Genomic DNA, 14,118 nt, shown 5'->3' with positions numbered 1-14,118 from the left:
GGAGGAGGAGGAGCAAGGCAGAGGGGAACAAATGAGGTACTGGAGGAGTATCGGGAATGCAAGAGAGCACCGAAGAGGCGGAACGAAAGCATGAGGTTTTTCGCATCTGCATTTAGTCGTTTAAATTGTTGTAAAGTATTCTAAAGGACTGAAGACTGGTTAATAGATAAAGATTGAATAAAGGGAGGACGGGAGGATGAATACAGGGCCCTGGTGGAGGACTTTGTCAAATGGTGCAAGCTGAATCATCTGCAGCTCAACATCAGTAAGACAAAGGAGATGGTGATGGACTTTAGGAAGGCTAAGCCTGCTCTGCTCCCAGTTACTATGGATGGTGAGGACATGGATGTGGGGAGGACCCACCAGTACCTGGGGGTGCACCTGGATGACAGGCTTGAGTGGAAACCACACAGAGGCTGTGTACGAGAAGGGTCAGAGTCACCTCAACTTCCTGAGGGGACTGAGCTCCTTTCGAGTATGCAGGCCTCTCCTTCACATGTTCTACCAGTCTGGTGTCACCAGTACAATCTTCTATGCGGTGACGTGCTGGGACAATGGTACAAACACGGGTGATGCCAACAGGCTCAATAACTGATTGGAAAGGCTGGCTCTGTTATGGGAGTCAAACTGGACACACCAGACACCGTGGTAAAACAAAGGACCCTACGGAAAATACTGGACAATGTTTCTCACCCTCTGCACGCCACCTTGGCTGAACAGAGGGAACACTTTTAGTAACAGACTGAGACAACTGTGCTGTTAGGCTCCATAATGAGTCACCCTCTCACCTGGGGAAGTGATGACCCCCTCCAGTTAGACTGTTGGAGGTAACTTATTTTTTTACTCGTCTCCCCTTCTCCTGTAGTATTTATACCTGTGCACTGGCAATGCTACCGTGACACTGTCATTTCCTTTGGGGTCAGTGAAGTATCTGTCGTCATTTCCAGTACACAAGTGTAAAGGAGAATGAAATAACTGTTACTCCGGATCTGAGGCAGCACAAAAAGAAAGCCAATCAGATAAAAAGGTGATTTTAAAAAACAAAGCCACAACAGATGTAAATACATAAGCTAGGTGGTATACGTAGAGTGACACTCGGCGCAGGAACCTGGGGGTAAGCGATTGGTAGGAAGTGATAAGGTAGCGGCGCTGGGCCTCGCTGTCTGAGGAAAGTAACCGTTGTCGAGTCTGGTAGCCCGGGCTGCCTCCCCTCCAACGGGAGTGGAGCAAACAGGGTGGCTGGATTCCTTCGGGCTGCCTCTCCGGCGGGCCGCTGACACTTTGGGCAGTTTCAGCGACCCGTGGTAGAACCCTCCTGTCCGTACCGTGCTGGGGTGCTCTCTCCGGCGCACGTGGGGAATGATCCGCAGATCTGCACTGTCCCAGCTCCCTTCCAGACCCCCTGACCGCGTAGGGTGTGCTTGGGGACCGTCGGAGGTTGTGCACTGCCGGCTCTGAGACTGCTCGCCGTTCCGCTAGCGTCAAGAGGGGCGCGAGCTCCCCTGTGATTGCTATAGCCATCTCGTTGACATTGAGGAAGAGGTTATTCATTGGCAACGAGCCCCACTATCACTGCGGGACCATTAGCGGACTTGACCGAGCGACCGCGTGGGTGTTCGGCCACGCAGTCGTGCGTGAACGGGGTGGACGGTGGTGGGCTGGGCACACACACACCCGGGTGACGGCAAGGGAGGAGCAGTCGTGCGTGAGCGGGGCGGACGGTGGTGGGCTGGGCACACACACACCCAGGGTGATGGCGAGGGAGGAGCAGTCGTGCGTGAACGGGGCGGACGGTGGTGGGCTGGGCACACACACACACCCAGGGTGACGGCGAGGGAGGAGCAGTCGTGCGTGAGCGGGGCGGACGGTGGTGGGCTGGGCACACACACACCCGGGTGACGGCGAGGGAGGAGCAGTCGTGCGTGAGCGGGGCGGACGGTGGTGGGCTGGGCACACACACACCCGGGTGACGGCGAGGGAGGAGCAGTCGTGCGTGAGCGGGGCGGACGGTGGTGGGCTGGGCACACACACACCCAGGGTGACGGCGAGAGAGGAGCAGTCGTGCGTGAGCGGGGCGGACGGTGGTGGGCTGGGCACACACACACCCAGGGTGATGGCGAGGGAGGAGCAGTCGTGCGTGAACGGGGCGGACGGTGGTGGGCTGGGCACACACACACACCCAGGGTGACGGCGAGGGAGGAGCAGTCGTGCGTGAGCGGGGCGGACGGTGGTGGGCTGGGCACACACACACCCGGGTGACGGCGAGGGAGGAGCAGTCGTGCGTGAGCGGGGCGGACGGTGGTGGGCTGGGCACACACACACCCGGGTGACGGCGAGGGAGGAGCAGTCGTGCGTGAGCGGGGCGGACGGTGGTGGGCTGGGCACACACACACCCAGGGTGACGGCGAGGGAGGAGCAGTCGTGCGTGAGCGGGGCGGACGGTGGTGGGCTGGGCACACACACACCCAGGGTGACGGCGAGGGAGGAGCAGTCGTGCGTGAGCGGGGCGGACGGTGGTGGGCTGGGCACACACACACCCAGGGTGACGGCGAGGGAGGAGCAGTCGTGCGTGAGCGGGGCGGACGGTGGTGGGCTGGGCACACACACACCCAGGGTGACGGCGAGGGAGGAGCAGTCGTGCGTGAGCGGGGCGGACGGTGGTGGGCTGGGCACACACACACCCAGGGTGACGGCGAGGGAGGAGCAGTCGTGCGTGAGCGGGGCGGACGGTGGTGGGCTGGGCACACACACACCCAGGGTGACGGCGAGGGAGGAGCAGTCGTGCGTGAGCGGGGCGGACGGTGGTGGGCTGGGCACACACACACCCAGGGTGACGGCGAGGGAGGAGCAGTCGTGCGTGAGCGGGGCGGACGGTGGTGGGCTGGGCACACACACACCCAGGGTGACGGCGAGGGAGGAGCAGTCGTGCGTGAGCGGGGCGGACGGTGGTGGGCTGGGCACACACACACCCAGGGTGACGGCGAGGGAGGAGCAGTCGTGCGTGAGCGGGGCGGACGGTGGTGGGCTGGGCACACACACACCCAGGGTGACGGCGAGGGAGGAGCAGTCGTGCGTGAGCGGGGCGGACGGTGGTGGGCTGGGCACACACACACCCAGGGTGACGGCGAGGGAGGAGCAGTCGTGCGTGAGCGGGGCGGACGGTGGTGGGCTGGGCACACACACACCCAGGGTGACGGGGAGGGAGGAGCAGTCGTGCGTGAGCGGGGCGGACGGTGGTGGGCTGGGCACACACACACCCAGGGTGACGGGGAGGGAGGAGCAGTCGTGCGTGAGCGGGGTGGACGGTGGTGGGCTGGGCACACACACACCCAGGGTGACGGCGAGGGAGGAGCAGTCGTGCGTGAGCGGGGCGGACGGTGGTGGGCTGGGCACACACACACCCAGGGTGACGGCGAGGGAGGAGCAGTCGTGCGTGAGCGGGGCGGACGGTGGTGGGCTGGGCACACACACACCCAGGGTGACGGCGAGGGAGGAGCAGTCGTGCGTGAGCGGGGCGGACGGTGGTGGGCTGGGCACACACACACCCAGGGTGACGGCGAGGGAGGAGCAGTCGTGCGTGAGCGGGGCGGACGGTGGTGGGCTGGGCACACACACACCCAGGGTGACGGGGAGGGAGGAGCAGTCGTGCGTGAGCGGGGCGGACGGTGGTGGGCTGGGCACACACACACCCAGGGTGACGGCGAGGGAGGAGCAGTCGTGCGTGAGCGGGGCGGACGGTGGTGGGCTGGGCACACACACACCCAGGGTGACGGCGAGGGAGGAGCAGTCGTGCGTGAGCGGGGCGGACGGTGGTGGGCTGGGCACACACACACCCAGGGTGACGGGGAGGGAGGAGCAGTCGTGCGTGAGCGGGGCGGACGGTGGTGGGCTGGGCACACACACACCCAGGGTGACGGCGAGGGAGGAGCAGTCGTGCGTGAGCGGGGCGGACGGTGGTGGGCTGGGCACACACACACCCAGGGTGACGGCGAGGGAGGAGCAGTCGTGCGTGAGCGGGGCGGACGGTGGTGGGCTGGGCACACACACACCCAGGGTGACGGCGAGGGAGGAGCAGTCGTGCGTGAGCGGGGCGGACGGTGGTGGGCTGGGCACACACACACCCAGGGTGACGGGGAGGGAGGAGCAGTCGTGCGTGAGCGGGGCGGACGGTGGTGGGCTGGGCACACACACACCCAGGGTGACGGCGAGGGAGGAGCAGTCGTGCGTGAGCGGGGCGGACGGTGGTGGGCTGGGCACACACACCCAGGGTGACGGGGAGGGAGGAGCAGTCGTGCGTGAGCGGGGCGGACGGTGGTGGGCTGGGCACACACACACCCAGGGTGACGGGGAGGGAGGAGCAGTCGTGCGTGAGCGGGGCGGACGGTGGTGGGCTGGGCACACACACACCCAGGGTGATGGCGAGGGAGGAGCAGTCGTGCGTGAGCGGGGCGGACGGTGGTGGGCTGGGCACACACACACACCCAGGGTGATGGCGAGGGAGGAGCAGTCGTGCGTGAGCGGGGCGGACGGTGGTGGGCTGGGCACACACACACCCAGGGTGACGGCGAGGGAGGAGCAGTCGTGCATCCTGAGGTCTGCTCGTTCGGACGCCCGGTTGTTCTGCAGTGCATTCACAGTGAATTTCTCAGGGTATTCAGCCCCCAACCCTCGGCACATAAATGAGTATCACACACAAGCATTTCGACCAATTTAACTGAGCGTTTCATTCGTGAATCACGTGCTCCTGTTTTTTCAAAGGGCACGGAAAGCTAGAAGTTCAAAACCAAATGTCAGAGATCAAAAGCGTCCGTTCCCCTTCTCGTTGTTGAGTGGAACCGTCTCTCACAGCTATTACGGACAGCGGTCTGTTTTGGATAAGACTGTATTAACTTTGCACAAGGTGGTGGAGCAAGGTTTGCCCGTTCCTGCTGGCAAAGTTGCTCCAAATGTGTCGGGTTATTTGGGGAGCAAGAGCGGATAGGAATCTTGACGTCTTGCCAGAGATGTTTGATCGGGTTAAGGTCAGGACTCTGACTGGGCCACTCAAGGACATCAGTTGTCTTCATTTGAAGCCACTCCATGGTTGCTATGGCAGTGTGTTTTCGGTTGTTGTCTTGCTGAAAGATGAACTTCCTCCCCAGTTTAAGATTTCTGGCAGAGGCCAACAAGTTTTTATCCAGCATACACGAGGAAATCTACAGATGCTGGAAATTCAAACAACACACACAAAATGCTGGTGGAACACAGCAGGACAGGCAGCGTCTGTAGGGAGAAGCACTGTCGATGTTTCGGGCCGAGACCCTTCGTCAGGACTAACTGAAAGGAAAGATAGTAATTCAAATCTCTCACGAGACGTCGACAGTGCTTCTCCTTATAGATGCTGCCTGGCCTGCTGTGTTCCACCAGCATTTTGTGTGTGTTGTTTTTATCCAGGATCTCCCTGTATTTAGCAGCATTCATCTTCCCATCAATCCTGACCAGATATCCGGTCTCTGTTGCTGAAAATCATCTTCATAGCATGATGCTATCTCCGCCATACTTTAAAAGAGGGATGGTGTTACCTGGCTGATGTGCTGTATAAGATTTACTCCTCAAGTACTGCTTGGTGTTGAGGCCAGAAAGTTCCACTTCAGTCTTATCTGACCACAAGACCTTCTTCCACACCTTCACAGATTCTTCAAGCTGACACTTTGCAAAGTGTTTGCGGGCAAGGATGAGTTTATTTAACTAGGGCTTCCTCCTTGCCAGTCCGTAAATACCCTTTTTGTGCAAGGACGGACGGATTGCACAGCCACTGACTTATGCAGCTTGCTCAGAGTCACCGCTGACGTCACAGTATCCTCTCTCACAAGTGCCAGTCTTCTCCAGGGAGTACATTTAGTACAATGTAAATACATTTACACTGATCTAGGCAGTGTGGCTATGGTATTTCCACTTTTTCCCGATGGACTGCACTGAGCTTTGAGGTGTGGTCAGTGCCGTCGTGATGGTCTTGCCCCCTTCCCCAGATTTGTGCTTCTCTATTATCATTTCCCTGACTTGTCTTGACTGCTCTTTTGTCTTTTTTGACTTCCTTGGTCGAAAATCGACCTTACCATTCACTTTACAGGGGGAGGGTCTATTTATTCAGGAGATCCTCCAATTTTCCACATCAGCAAATTGGGTGAGTTGTAAAGGCATTGCTCCTGTGGAAAGTTGGCATAGTAACATAGGAAATCTACAGCACAATACAGGCTTATTTGGCCCACAAACCTGTGCCGAACATGTCCTTACCTTAGGTATTACCTAGGGTTACCCATAGCCCTCAATTTTTCTGTTACATGTATCCATCCAGGAGTCTCTTAAAAGACCCTCTCGTTTTCACCTCCATCACGCACTCACCACTCTCTGTGAAAAAAAAAACAACCCTGACATCTCCTCTGTACTTACTTCCAAACACCTTAAAACCTGTGCCCTCTCGTGCTAGCCATTCCAGCCCTGGGAAAAAGCCTCTGACTATCCACACGATCAATGCCTCTCATTATCTTATACACCTCTATTAGGTCACCTCTCATCCTCCGTCGCTCCAAGGAGAAAAGGCCGCGTTCACTCAACCTATTCTCAATCCCGACAATGGCCTTGTAAATCTCCTCTGCACCCTTCCACATCCTTCCTGTAATAATTAGAAAGGGGGCGACTCCTTTCTCACCCTCACAATTTAGGTTTTAGATTTTTAGTTCTTGGAATTTTTCTTCTGATCTGATGCGATGCACAACTTTTCATCGATTAGATCCAAAAAATTCCTGCTGTAATATATTTTAAAATTAGAAAATGAGACAGTAAACTGTGAAGATAGTTGTGGGAGCTGAATCCTTCTTGAAGGCACCGTGAGCGAAGAGTACGGGTGTGCTCACCAACGATTGCAGAAGCAGCAATCCGGCACGAGCGTCTGCTTTCGGGCCAGGTGCCTGACAGACGTTAGAAACTTCATTCCTGCCAGTGAGTGTCCAGAGAGGCAGGAATGAAGTTTCTGATATGAGCCATTCGAAGTGCTTCATCGTAAGCATTGCCACTGGGCATTGGTCGTTTGGTCCTGAAGGTGTCTCTGGTGCAGGGCTTTTGAAGCACCCTCGGTGAATGACGTGTTGCAGGTGTCCGTGAAGGCGTCATTGAGCTGTGTGAACCCCGTGAAACGGTCCTTTTTTGTTCTGGTAAAAGGAACAATAGTGCAGACTATTATCATAATGGGGAGAAGGTTCAAACATCAGAGGTATAGGGGGGCTTAAGAGTCGACGTGCAAGACCATGACGGTTAATTTACAGGCTGAGTGTGGTAAAGAAGGCAAATGCAATGTTGGCATTCATTTCAAGAGGAATAGAATATAAAAGCAAGGAGATAACGCTGAGCCTTTATAAGTCAGGCCTCACTTGGGAGTGTAGTGAACAGATTTGGGCCCTTTATCCGAGAAAGGATGGGTTGACATTGGGGAGAGTCCAGAGGAGGTTGACAGGGATGATTCTGGGAATGAAGGGGTGATGCACCATCAATAACTCTCGGAGACGGGAGGCGAACGATAAGCTTTTATTAGCAGCAAGCGACCACCACACAACATCCTGGAGACTGAGGGAGGAGCAGTGCCTCCAATCGCCTTTATACAGGGGTCTGTGGGAGGAGGCACAGGAGCAGTCAGCAGAGGGGCGTGTCCAGACAGGTATATGTAGTTCACCACAAGGGGTTAACACAGGAGGAGTGTTTGGCAGCTAGGGCCTGTACTCACTGGGACTTGGAAGAATGGGGCGGGGGGGGGGGATCTCATTGAAACCTACCGAACGTTGAAAGGAGTGGATCAGGTGGATGTGGAGAGGATGTTTCCTGTGGTGGGGGTATCCAGAACTAGAGGGCACAGGCTCAAATTGAGGGGCGACCATTTATAAAAGAAGTAAGGAGGATTTTTTTTAAACCAGAGAGTAGTGAATCTGTGGAATACTCTGCCACAAACTGTGGTGGTGGCCAAGTCCGTGGGTATATTTAAGGCGGAAGTTGATCACTCAGGGCATCAAAGGATATGGTGAAAAGGGAAGTGTATAGCATTGAGTGGGATCCGGGATCAGCCATGATGGAATGGCGGTGCAGACTCGATGGGCTGAATGGCCTAATTCTACCCCTAGTTTCATGGGACAGATGGCGGAGTTTGTCAGTGCGGCTTGTGTGTGGTGGGTCGTATCGAAGCAATCTTATAGAGTTTTTCGAGGAGGTTACCAGGAAGTTGATGACAACAAGACATGGACTTTAGCAGGGGCTTTGACCGGGTCCGTCGTGGGGAAACTGGGAGAAAAAGGTTCCGTTGCCCAGCATTCAGGATGGGGTAAAACAAATTCAACATTGGCTTTGCGGGAGAAGCCAGGGCGAGGTAGGAGATGGTTGCCTCCGGCCAGAGGCCGCAGGGATCGATGCTGGTTGTTGGCTGTGTCAGTGATCTGGATGATAATGTGGCCAACTGGATCAGCAAATTTGCGGGTGACACGAGGAGCTGGGGTGCAGAGGGTCTGCCGCAGGATCTGGAACATCTGGGAACGGGGGCCGAAGTGTACGGGTGGAATTTAAAGCACAGAAGTGCGAGGCAGTGCACTTTGTGAAGACAAATCAGTGAAGGACTTGCATGGTGAGGAGTGTGGGAGAACGGAAGGATCTGGGGGTACGGTCCACAGTTCCGTGAAAATCGCATCTCGGAGAGACAGTGAAGAGAGCTTCTGGCGCACTGTGTTCATAAAGGAAAGAATGGAGCGTGGAATTAAACGAGAAGTCGCTGAGGCCTGATTTCCAGTCACCTCCCTACAGGAAGGAGGGTGCAGCTGGGACGTGAGGACCCGAGTTTCTGGGAAAGGTTTAATCGGTCAGGACTTTACTCCCTGGAGCAGAGGAAGGAGAGATGTGAGGGTTGCAGAGAGAGGAAATGCAAGCGGGCTCTTTTTCCTCCCGGGCTGGAGCATGGATTCAGGGTGAAAGGTGAAATGTTTAAGGGGAGCGTGGGGGTGGGGAGTGGCTTCATTATTCCGGGGCCAGTGGTTTGATTTCAGATGGGAGGGGAAGGTGGTGGTCCAGGTGCAGGTCGATAAGACCGAGCAGAATGAAAGTTTGGCGTTTTCCAGAGGGCTGGGGAACCTGTTTCTATGCTCCCCGGCCGACTGGAGGTGGGGGTGAGCGGGGCTAGAATGATGGGCAGAAATGTGAGCCTGTTTGCAGGCTGTGAGGGAAGGAGGGAGCGGGGGCAGAGAGGGAGGGAGTAGAGGGCAGAAGCGGGGAGAGGAAGGGGGGGCTGCAGGGGGAGTTGTAAACCTTCTCTGCTTTCTCCCCAGCCCAGCACCGTGAGGCACAGGCTCTTCTGGAGGATGGGGCGCAAACTGGAGCCCGGCAAGAGGCCGATCCGAGGGCCCGGCAGGAAGGCCCGCAAGCAAAGGGGGGCTGAGAGCGAGGTCCCTGCCGAGCTGCTGGAGGGTAGGCGAGGGAACGAGGGAGGGGGAAATGGGGGGCAGGTGCCATCCTGGTGGACAGCAGTGGGTGGGGGAGCGGAGAAGGGCGGGGCACGAAGGGGGGGGGATGGGATCATGGGAGGGAGCAGAGAAGGGACCACAAGGGGAGGGGTGGGGAAAAGGGGGAGCGGAGATGAGAGGGAGAGGGTGGGGAAAAGGGGGAGTGGAGGTGGGACTGCGGAGGCAAGGAGGGCCTGTGCAGAAGGGGGGGAGGAGGGTGGCAGCTGGGGAGGGGAGGTGGAGACCGGAATGGGATGGAAGGGGGGGGCGAGGCGGAAGCAGAGAAGTCGGGAGGGGTTGGAGAAGAGGGGTGGGAAGGATGGTGAGGGTAAAACCATTCCCCCGGCCCCTGCTAACACCACCCCCTCTGCCTCCAGACCATCAGCCAGAGACACGACGCCTCAAGAGTCGCCAGAGGAAACGGTGAGAGATTGACACAGCGACCTCCGATCCCTGTCCCTGCGGCTCTCCCTTCCTCCCAACCCCGCCCAGTCCCTTCCGACTGACACCCACCCCCACCCACTGGCCCCTTCTCCTCTGACTTTTCCCCCTCTTCCCCAGACCCCCCGGAGCTCGTTCCAAGCTGTGATCCTCGTGGCCCTTGGCCTACTCCGGCCCACAGCCCCTCCTGTATCCACCCCAGCCCCGACCCCCCCCCCACCAGCCCCTTAGCCCCTTCCTCCCAACCCCACCCAGTCCCTTCCGACTGACACCCACCCCCACCCACTGGCCCCTTCTCCTCTGACTTTTCTCCGTCTTCCCCAGACCCCCCGGAGCCCGTTCCCAGCTGTGATCCTCGTGGCCCTTGGCCTACTCCGGCCCACAGCCCCGAACCCCCGCCCCCAGCCCCAGGCTCCTGACGACTCGGTGCCAGCCCCGTCCAACCTTTCCAGCTGAGCCTGGACAATCCGCCCTCTCCCTTCACGGCACCACCCCCGCCCTCCCGCTCTGGCTCTTGACTCTCCCTGCTCCTCCTGGCAGGGCCCTGAAACGCACCCGTCTGTCGGCAGGGGCTTCTGGGGAGCGGCCGGTTCAGGAGAAGAGGAAGCGGACTTCTGGTAAGTGCCAGGGGGTCACCCCCTCCGCAATCCACGCCTTGCTGTTCCTCCCTCCTCCCTTCCACTCCCTCACACCTTCAACCCTCCCTCTCCTGCCTGCGCTATTTTCCTCCACTTACCCCCCTCACTCCCTCCCTTGCCCCTCACAGCCTATCTGCTCCTCCCCAACCCCCTTCAGTAACACCCAACATGCCTTTACCCACCAGCATCCACCTCCCCTCAGTCGGCCTCCTTCCACTTCTCCCTACCTATCCCCTTCCTTCTGTCCCCATCCTCTTCATCTCCCTCTTCCCCCCCATCCCTTGACACCGCCCCCACTCTTTCATCCCCCTCTGTGCTGTCAGCTGACGTCCCCCAGGGTTTCAGCGACGAGGACAGCCAGCGGCCCCAGCCGAGGGGGGAGAGGGCAGCCCAGCAGGAGCCTGGCCAGACCGGGGCGCCCCGGCCCCGACTGCTCTCTTTGGGCTCGGAGGAGGAGGAGGAGGATGCGCCCTCGGTATCCGACTCTGGCAGTGACCTGCCGCTCGATGACTTCGGGGTCTGCTCGGATGAGGACGAGGGGGATGAGGAGGAAGAGGAGGAGGATGAGGAGGTAAGAGCATACAGTGTGTCTGAACCGGGACTGAGAATGTGGTCGGTCACTGGTTGACAATCCCGTGGCCCCTTACGGAGAGACAGAGGGCTGATCCGTAGGCTCGTGGAGAACCTACGTGCTCCGACACACTCCACCCTCCTGCGATACAGAGGGAGCTCCACTCTGTACTGGACCCCGGGAGTGTGTGATGGGACAGTGTGGAGGGAGATTCACTCTGTGTCTGACCCCAGGAGTGTGTGATGGGACAGTGTGGAGGGAGATTCACTCTGTGTCTGACCCCGGGAGTGTGTGATGGGACGGTGTGGAGGGAGATTCACTCTATGTCTGACCCCGGGAGTGTGTGATGGGACGGTGTGGAGGGAGATTCACTCAGTGTCTGACCCCGGGAATGTGTGATGGGACGGTGTGGAGGGAGATTCACTCTGTGTCTGACCCCGGGAGTGTGTGATGGGACGATGTGGAGGGAGATTCACACTGTGTCTGACGCCGGGAGTGTGTGATGGGACGGTGTGGAGGGAGATTCACTCTGTCTCTGACCACGGGAGTGTGTGATGGGACGGTGTGGAGGGAGTTTCACTGTGTGTCTGACCCTGGGAGTGTGTGATGGGACGGTGTGGAGGGAGTTTCACTGTGTGTCTGACCCTGGGAGTGTGTGATGGGACCGTGTGGAGGGAGATTCACTCTGTCTCTGACCCTGGGAGTGTGTGATGGGACGGTGTGGAGGGAGCTTCACTCTGTACTGGACCCCGGGACTGTGTGATGGGCCGGTGTGGAGGGAGATTCACTCTGTGTTTGACCCCGGCAGTGTGTGATGGGACGGTGTGGAGGGAGATTCACTCTGTCTGACCCCGGGAGTGTGTGATGGAACGGTGTGGAAGGAGCTTCACTCTGTGTCTGACCCCGGGAGTGTGTGATGGGATGGTGTGGAGGGAGCTTCACTCTGTGTCTGACCCCGGGAGTGTGTGATGGGACGGTGTGGAAGGAGCTTCACTCTGTGTCTGACCCCGGGAGTGTGTGATGGGACGGTGTGGAAGGAGCTTCACTCTGTGTCTGACCCCGGGAGTGTGTGATGGGACGGTGCGGAGGGAGATTCACTCTGTGTCTGACCCCGTGAGTGTGTGATGGGACGGTGTGGATGGAGATTCACTCTGTGTCTGACCCCGGGAGAGTGTGATGGGACGGTGTGGATGGAGATTCACTCTGTGTCTGACCCCGGGAGTGTGTGATGGGACGGTGTGGAGGGAGCTTCACTCTGTGTCTGACCCCGGGAGTGTGTGATGGGACGGTGTGGAGGGAGATTCACTCTGTGTCTGACCCCGGGAGTGTGTGATGGGACGGTGTGGAGGGAGATTCACTCCGTGTCTGACCCCGGGAGTGTGTGATGGGACGGTGTGGATGGAGATTCACTCTGTGTCTGACCCCGGGAGTGTGTGATGGGACGGTGTGGAGGGAGCTTCACTCTGTGTCTGACCCCAGGAGTGTGTGATGGGACGGTGTGGAGGGAGATTCACTCTGTGTCTGACCCCGGGAGTGTGTGATGGGACGGTGTGGAGGGAGATTCACTCCGTGTCTGACCCCGGGAGTGTGTGATGGGACAGAGTGGAGGGAGATTCACTCTGTGTCTGACCCCGGGAGTGTGTGATGGGACAGAGTGGAGGGAGATTCACTCTGTGTCTGACCCCGGGAGTGTGTGATGGGACGGTGTGGAGGGAGATTCACTCTGTGTCTGACCCCGGGAGTGTGTGATGGGACGGTGTGGAGGGAGATTCACTCTGTATCTGTTCTGTAGCTTTGGGCTGTAACCGTTGCGGGGACATGAAATCTTGGGGGAGTGTGCGAGGGGTGTGGAGAGTGGCATTGCTTGTTATATCTGCCCCCCTCTTGTCCCCAGCTCTTGCCGATCGAGCGGGCTGCTGAGCGCATGAGGAAGAAACAGAAACTAGCGCAGACTCGGTGAGTGGCTGACGGGGTGAGTGGGGCGCAGGCTGGAAGCTGGGTGGTGTGGCGAGGGAGTTCCCCTGTATCGAAAAGAGGGATCAAGGGAGTTCCCGGCAAAAGATGACTGAGGGAGCTCCACGGAGCCGGTGTCTGTCAGAGATAGTGGTGAGTGTGGTCAAAGACAGCTCCCTCGTGTACAGGAGTGTGGATTTGAGGGAACTCCTGGCCTGCAGGACTGAGGGAGCACCCCCGATACAGGAGGCCCTGTGAGTGCCCTTTCGATGTACGGCTGAGGGACCATAGAACATTACAGCACAGAAACAGGCCTTTTGGCCCTCCTTGGCTGTGCCGAACCATTTTTCTGCCGAGTCCCACTGACCTGCACCTGGGCCATATCCCTCCAAACCCCTCTCATCCATATACCTGTCCAAGCTTTTCTTAAATGTTAAAACTGAACCCGCATTTACCACTTCATCTGGCAGCTCATTCCACACTCCCACCACTCTCTGCGTGAAGAAGCCCCCAACAATGTTCCCCCTTCACCCTTAACCCATGACCTCTTTTTTTCTCCCCTGGCCTCAGTGGAAACAGCGTGCTTCTATTCACTCTGTCTATACCCGTCATAATTTTATACACCTATAACAACTCATACAAAGTAAATGGAAGGATACTTGGGAGTGTGGAGGAGCAGAGGGATCTGGGGGTACATGTCCACAGATCCCTGAAAGTTGCCTCACAGGTAGATAGGGTAGTTAAGAACGCTTATGAGGTGTTAGCTTTCATAAATCGAGGGATAGAGTTTAAGAGGCGCGGTGTAATGATGCAGCTCTATAAAACTCTAGTTAGGCCACACTTGGAGTACTGTGTCCAGTTCTGGTCACCTCACTATAGAAAGGATGTGAATGCATTGGAAAGGGTACAGAGGAGATTTACCAGGATGTTGCCTGGTTTAGGGAGTATGGATTATGATCAGAGATTAAGGGAGCTAGGGCTTTACTCTTTGGAGAGAAGGAGGATG

The 14,118-nt window shown here is 57.9% G+C and overlaps 1 protein-coding gene across 1 annotated transcript in view; it reads left to right on the top strand.

Moving 5' to 3' along the window:
- Positions 1 to 14,118, top strand: part of nop2 (NOP2 nucleolar protein homolog (yeast)) — a 52,122-nt gene that overhangs the window by 6,923 nt on the left and 31,081 nt on the right. The window contains exons 2-6 of the mRNA XM_073036713.1: positions 9,336 to 9,474; positions 9,887 to 9,932; positions 10,491 to 10,567; positions 10,912 to 11,159; positions 13,054 to 13,115. Of these exons, the coding sequence (XP_072892814.1) occupies positions 9,369 to 9,474; positions 9,887 to 9,932; positions 10,491 to 10,567; positions 10,912 to 11,159; positions 13,054 to 13,115 (539 nt within the window). The 5' untranslated portion in view covers positions 9,336 to 9,368. The remainder of the gene's footprint in view (positions 1 to 9,335; positions 9,475 to 9,886; positions 9,933 to 10,490; positions 10,568 to 10,911; positions 11,160 to 13,053; positions 13,116 to 14,118) is intronic.

The sequence above is a fragment of the Hemitrygon akajei genome, unplaced genomic scaffold (genome assembly GCF_048418815.1).
Source record: "Hemitrygon akajei unplaced genomic scaffold, sHemAka1.3 Scf000063, whole genome shotgun sequence".
NCBI classification, from domain to species: Eukaryota; Metazoa; Chordata; class Chondrichthyes; order Myliobatiformes; family Dasyatidae; genus Hemitrygon; species Hemitrygon akajei.
This window is presented reverse-complemented; position numbering and strand designations above follow the sequence as displayed.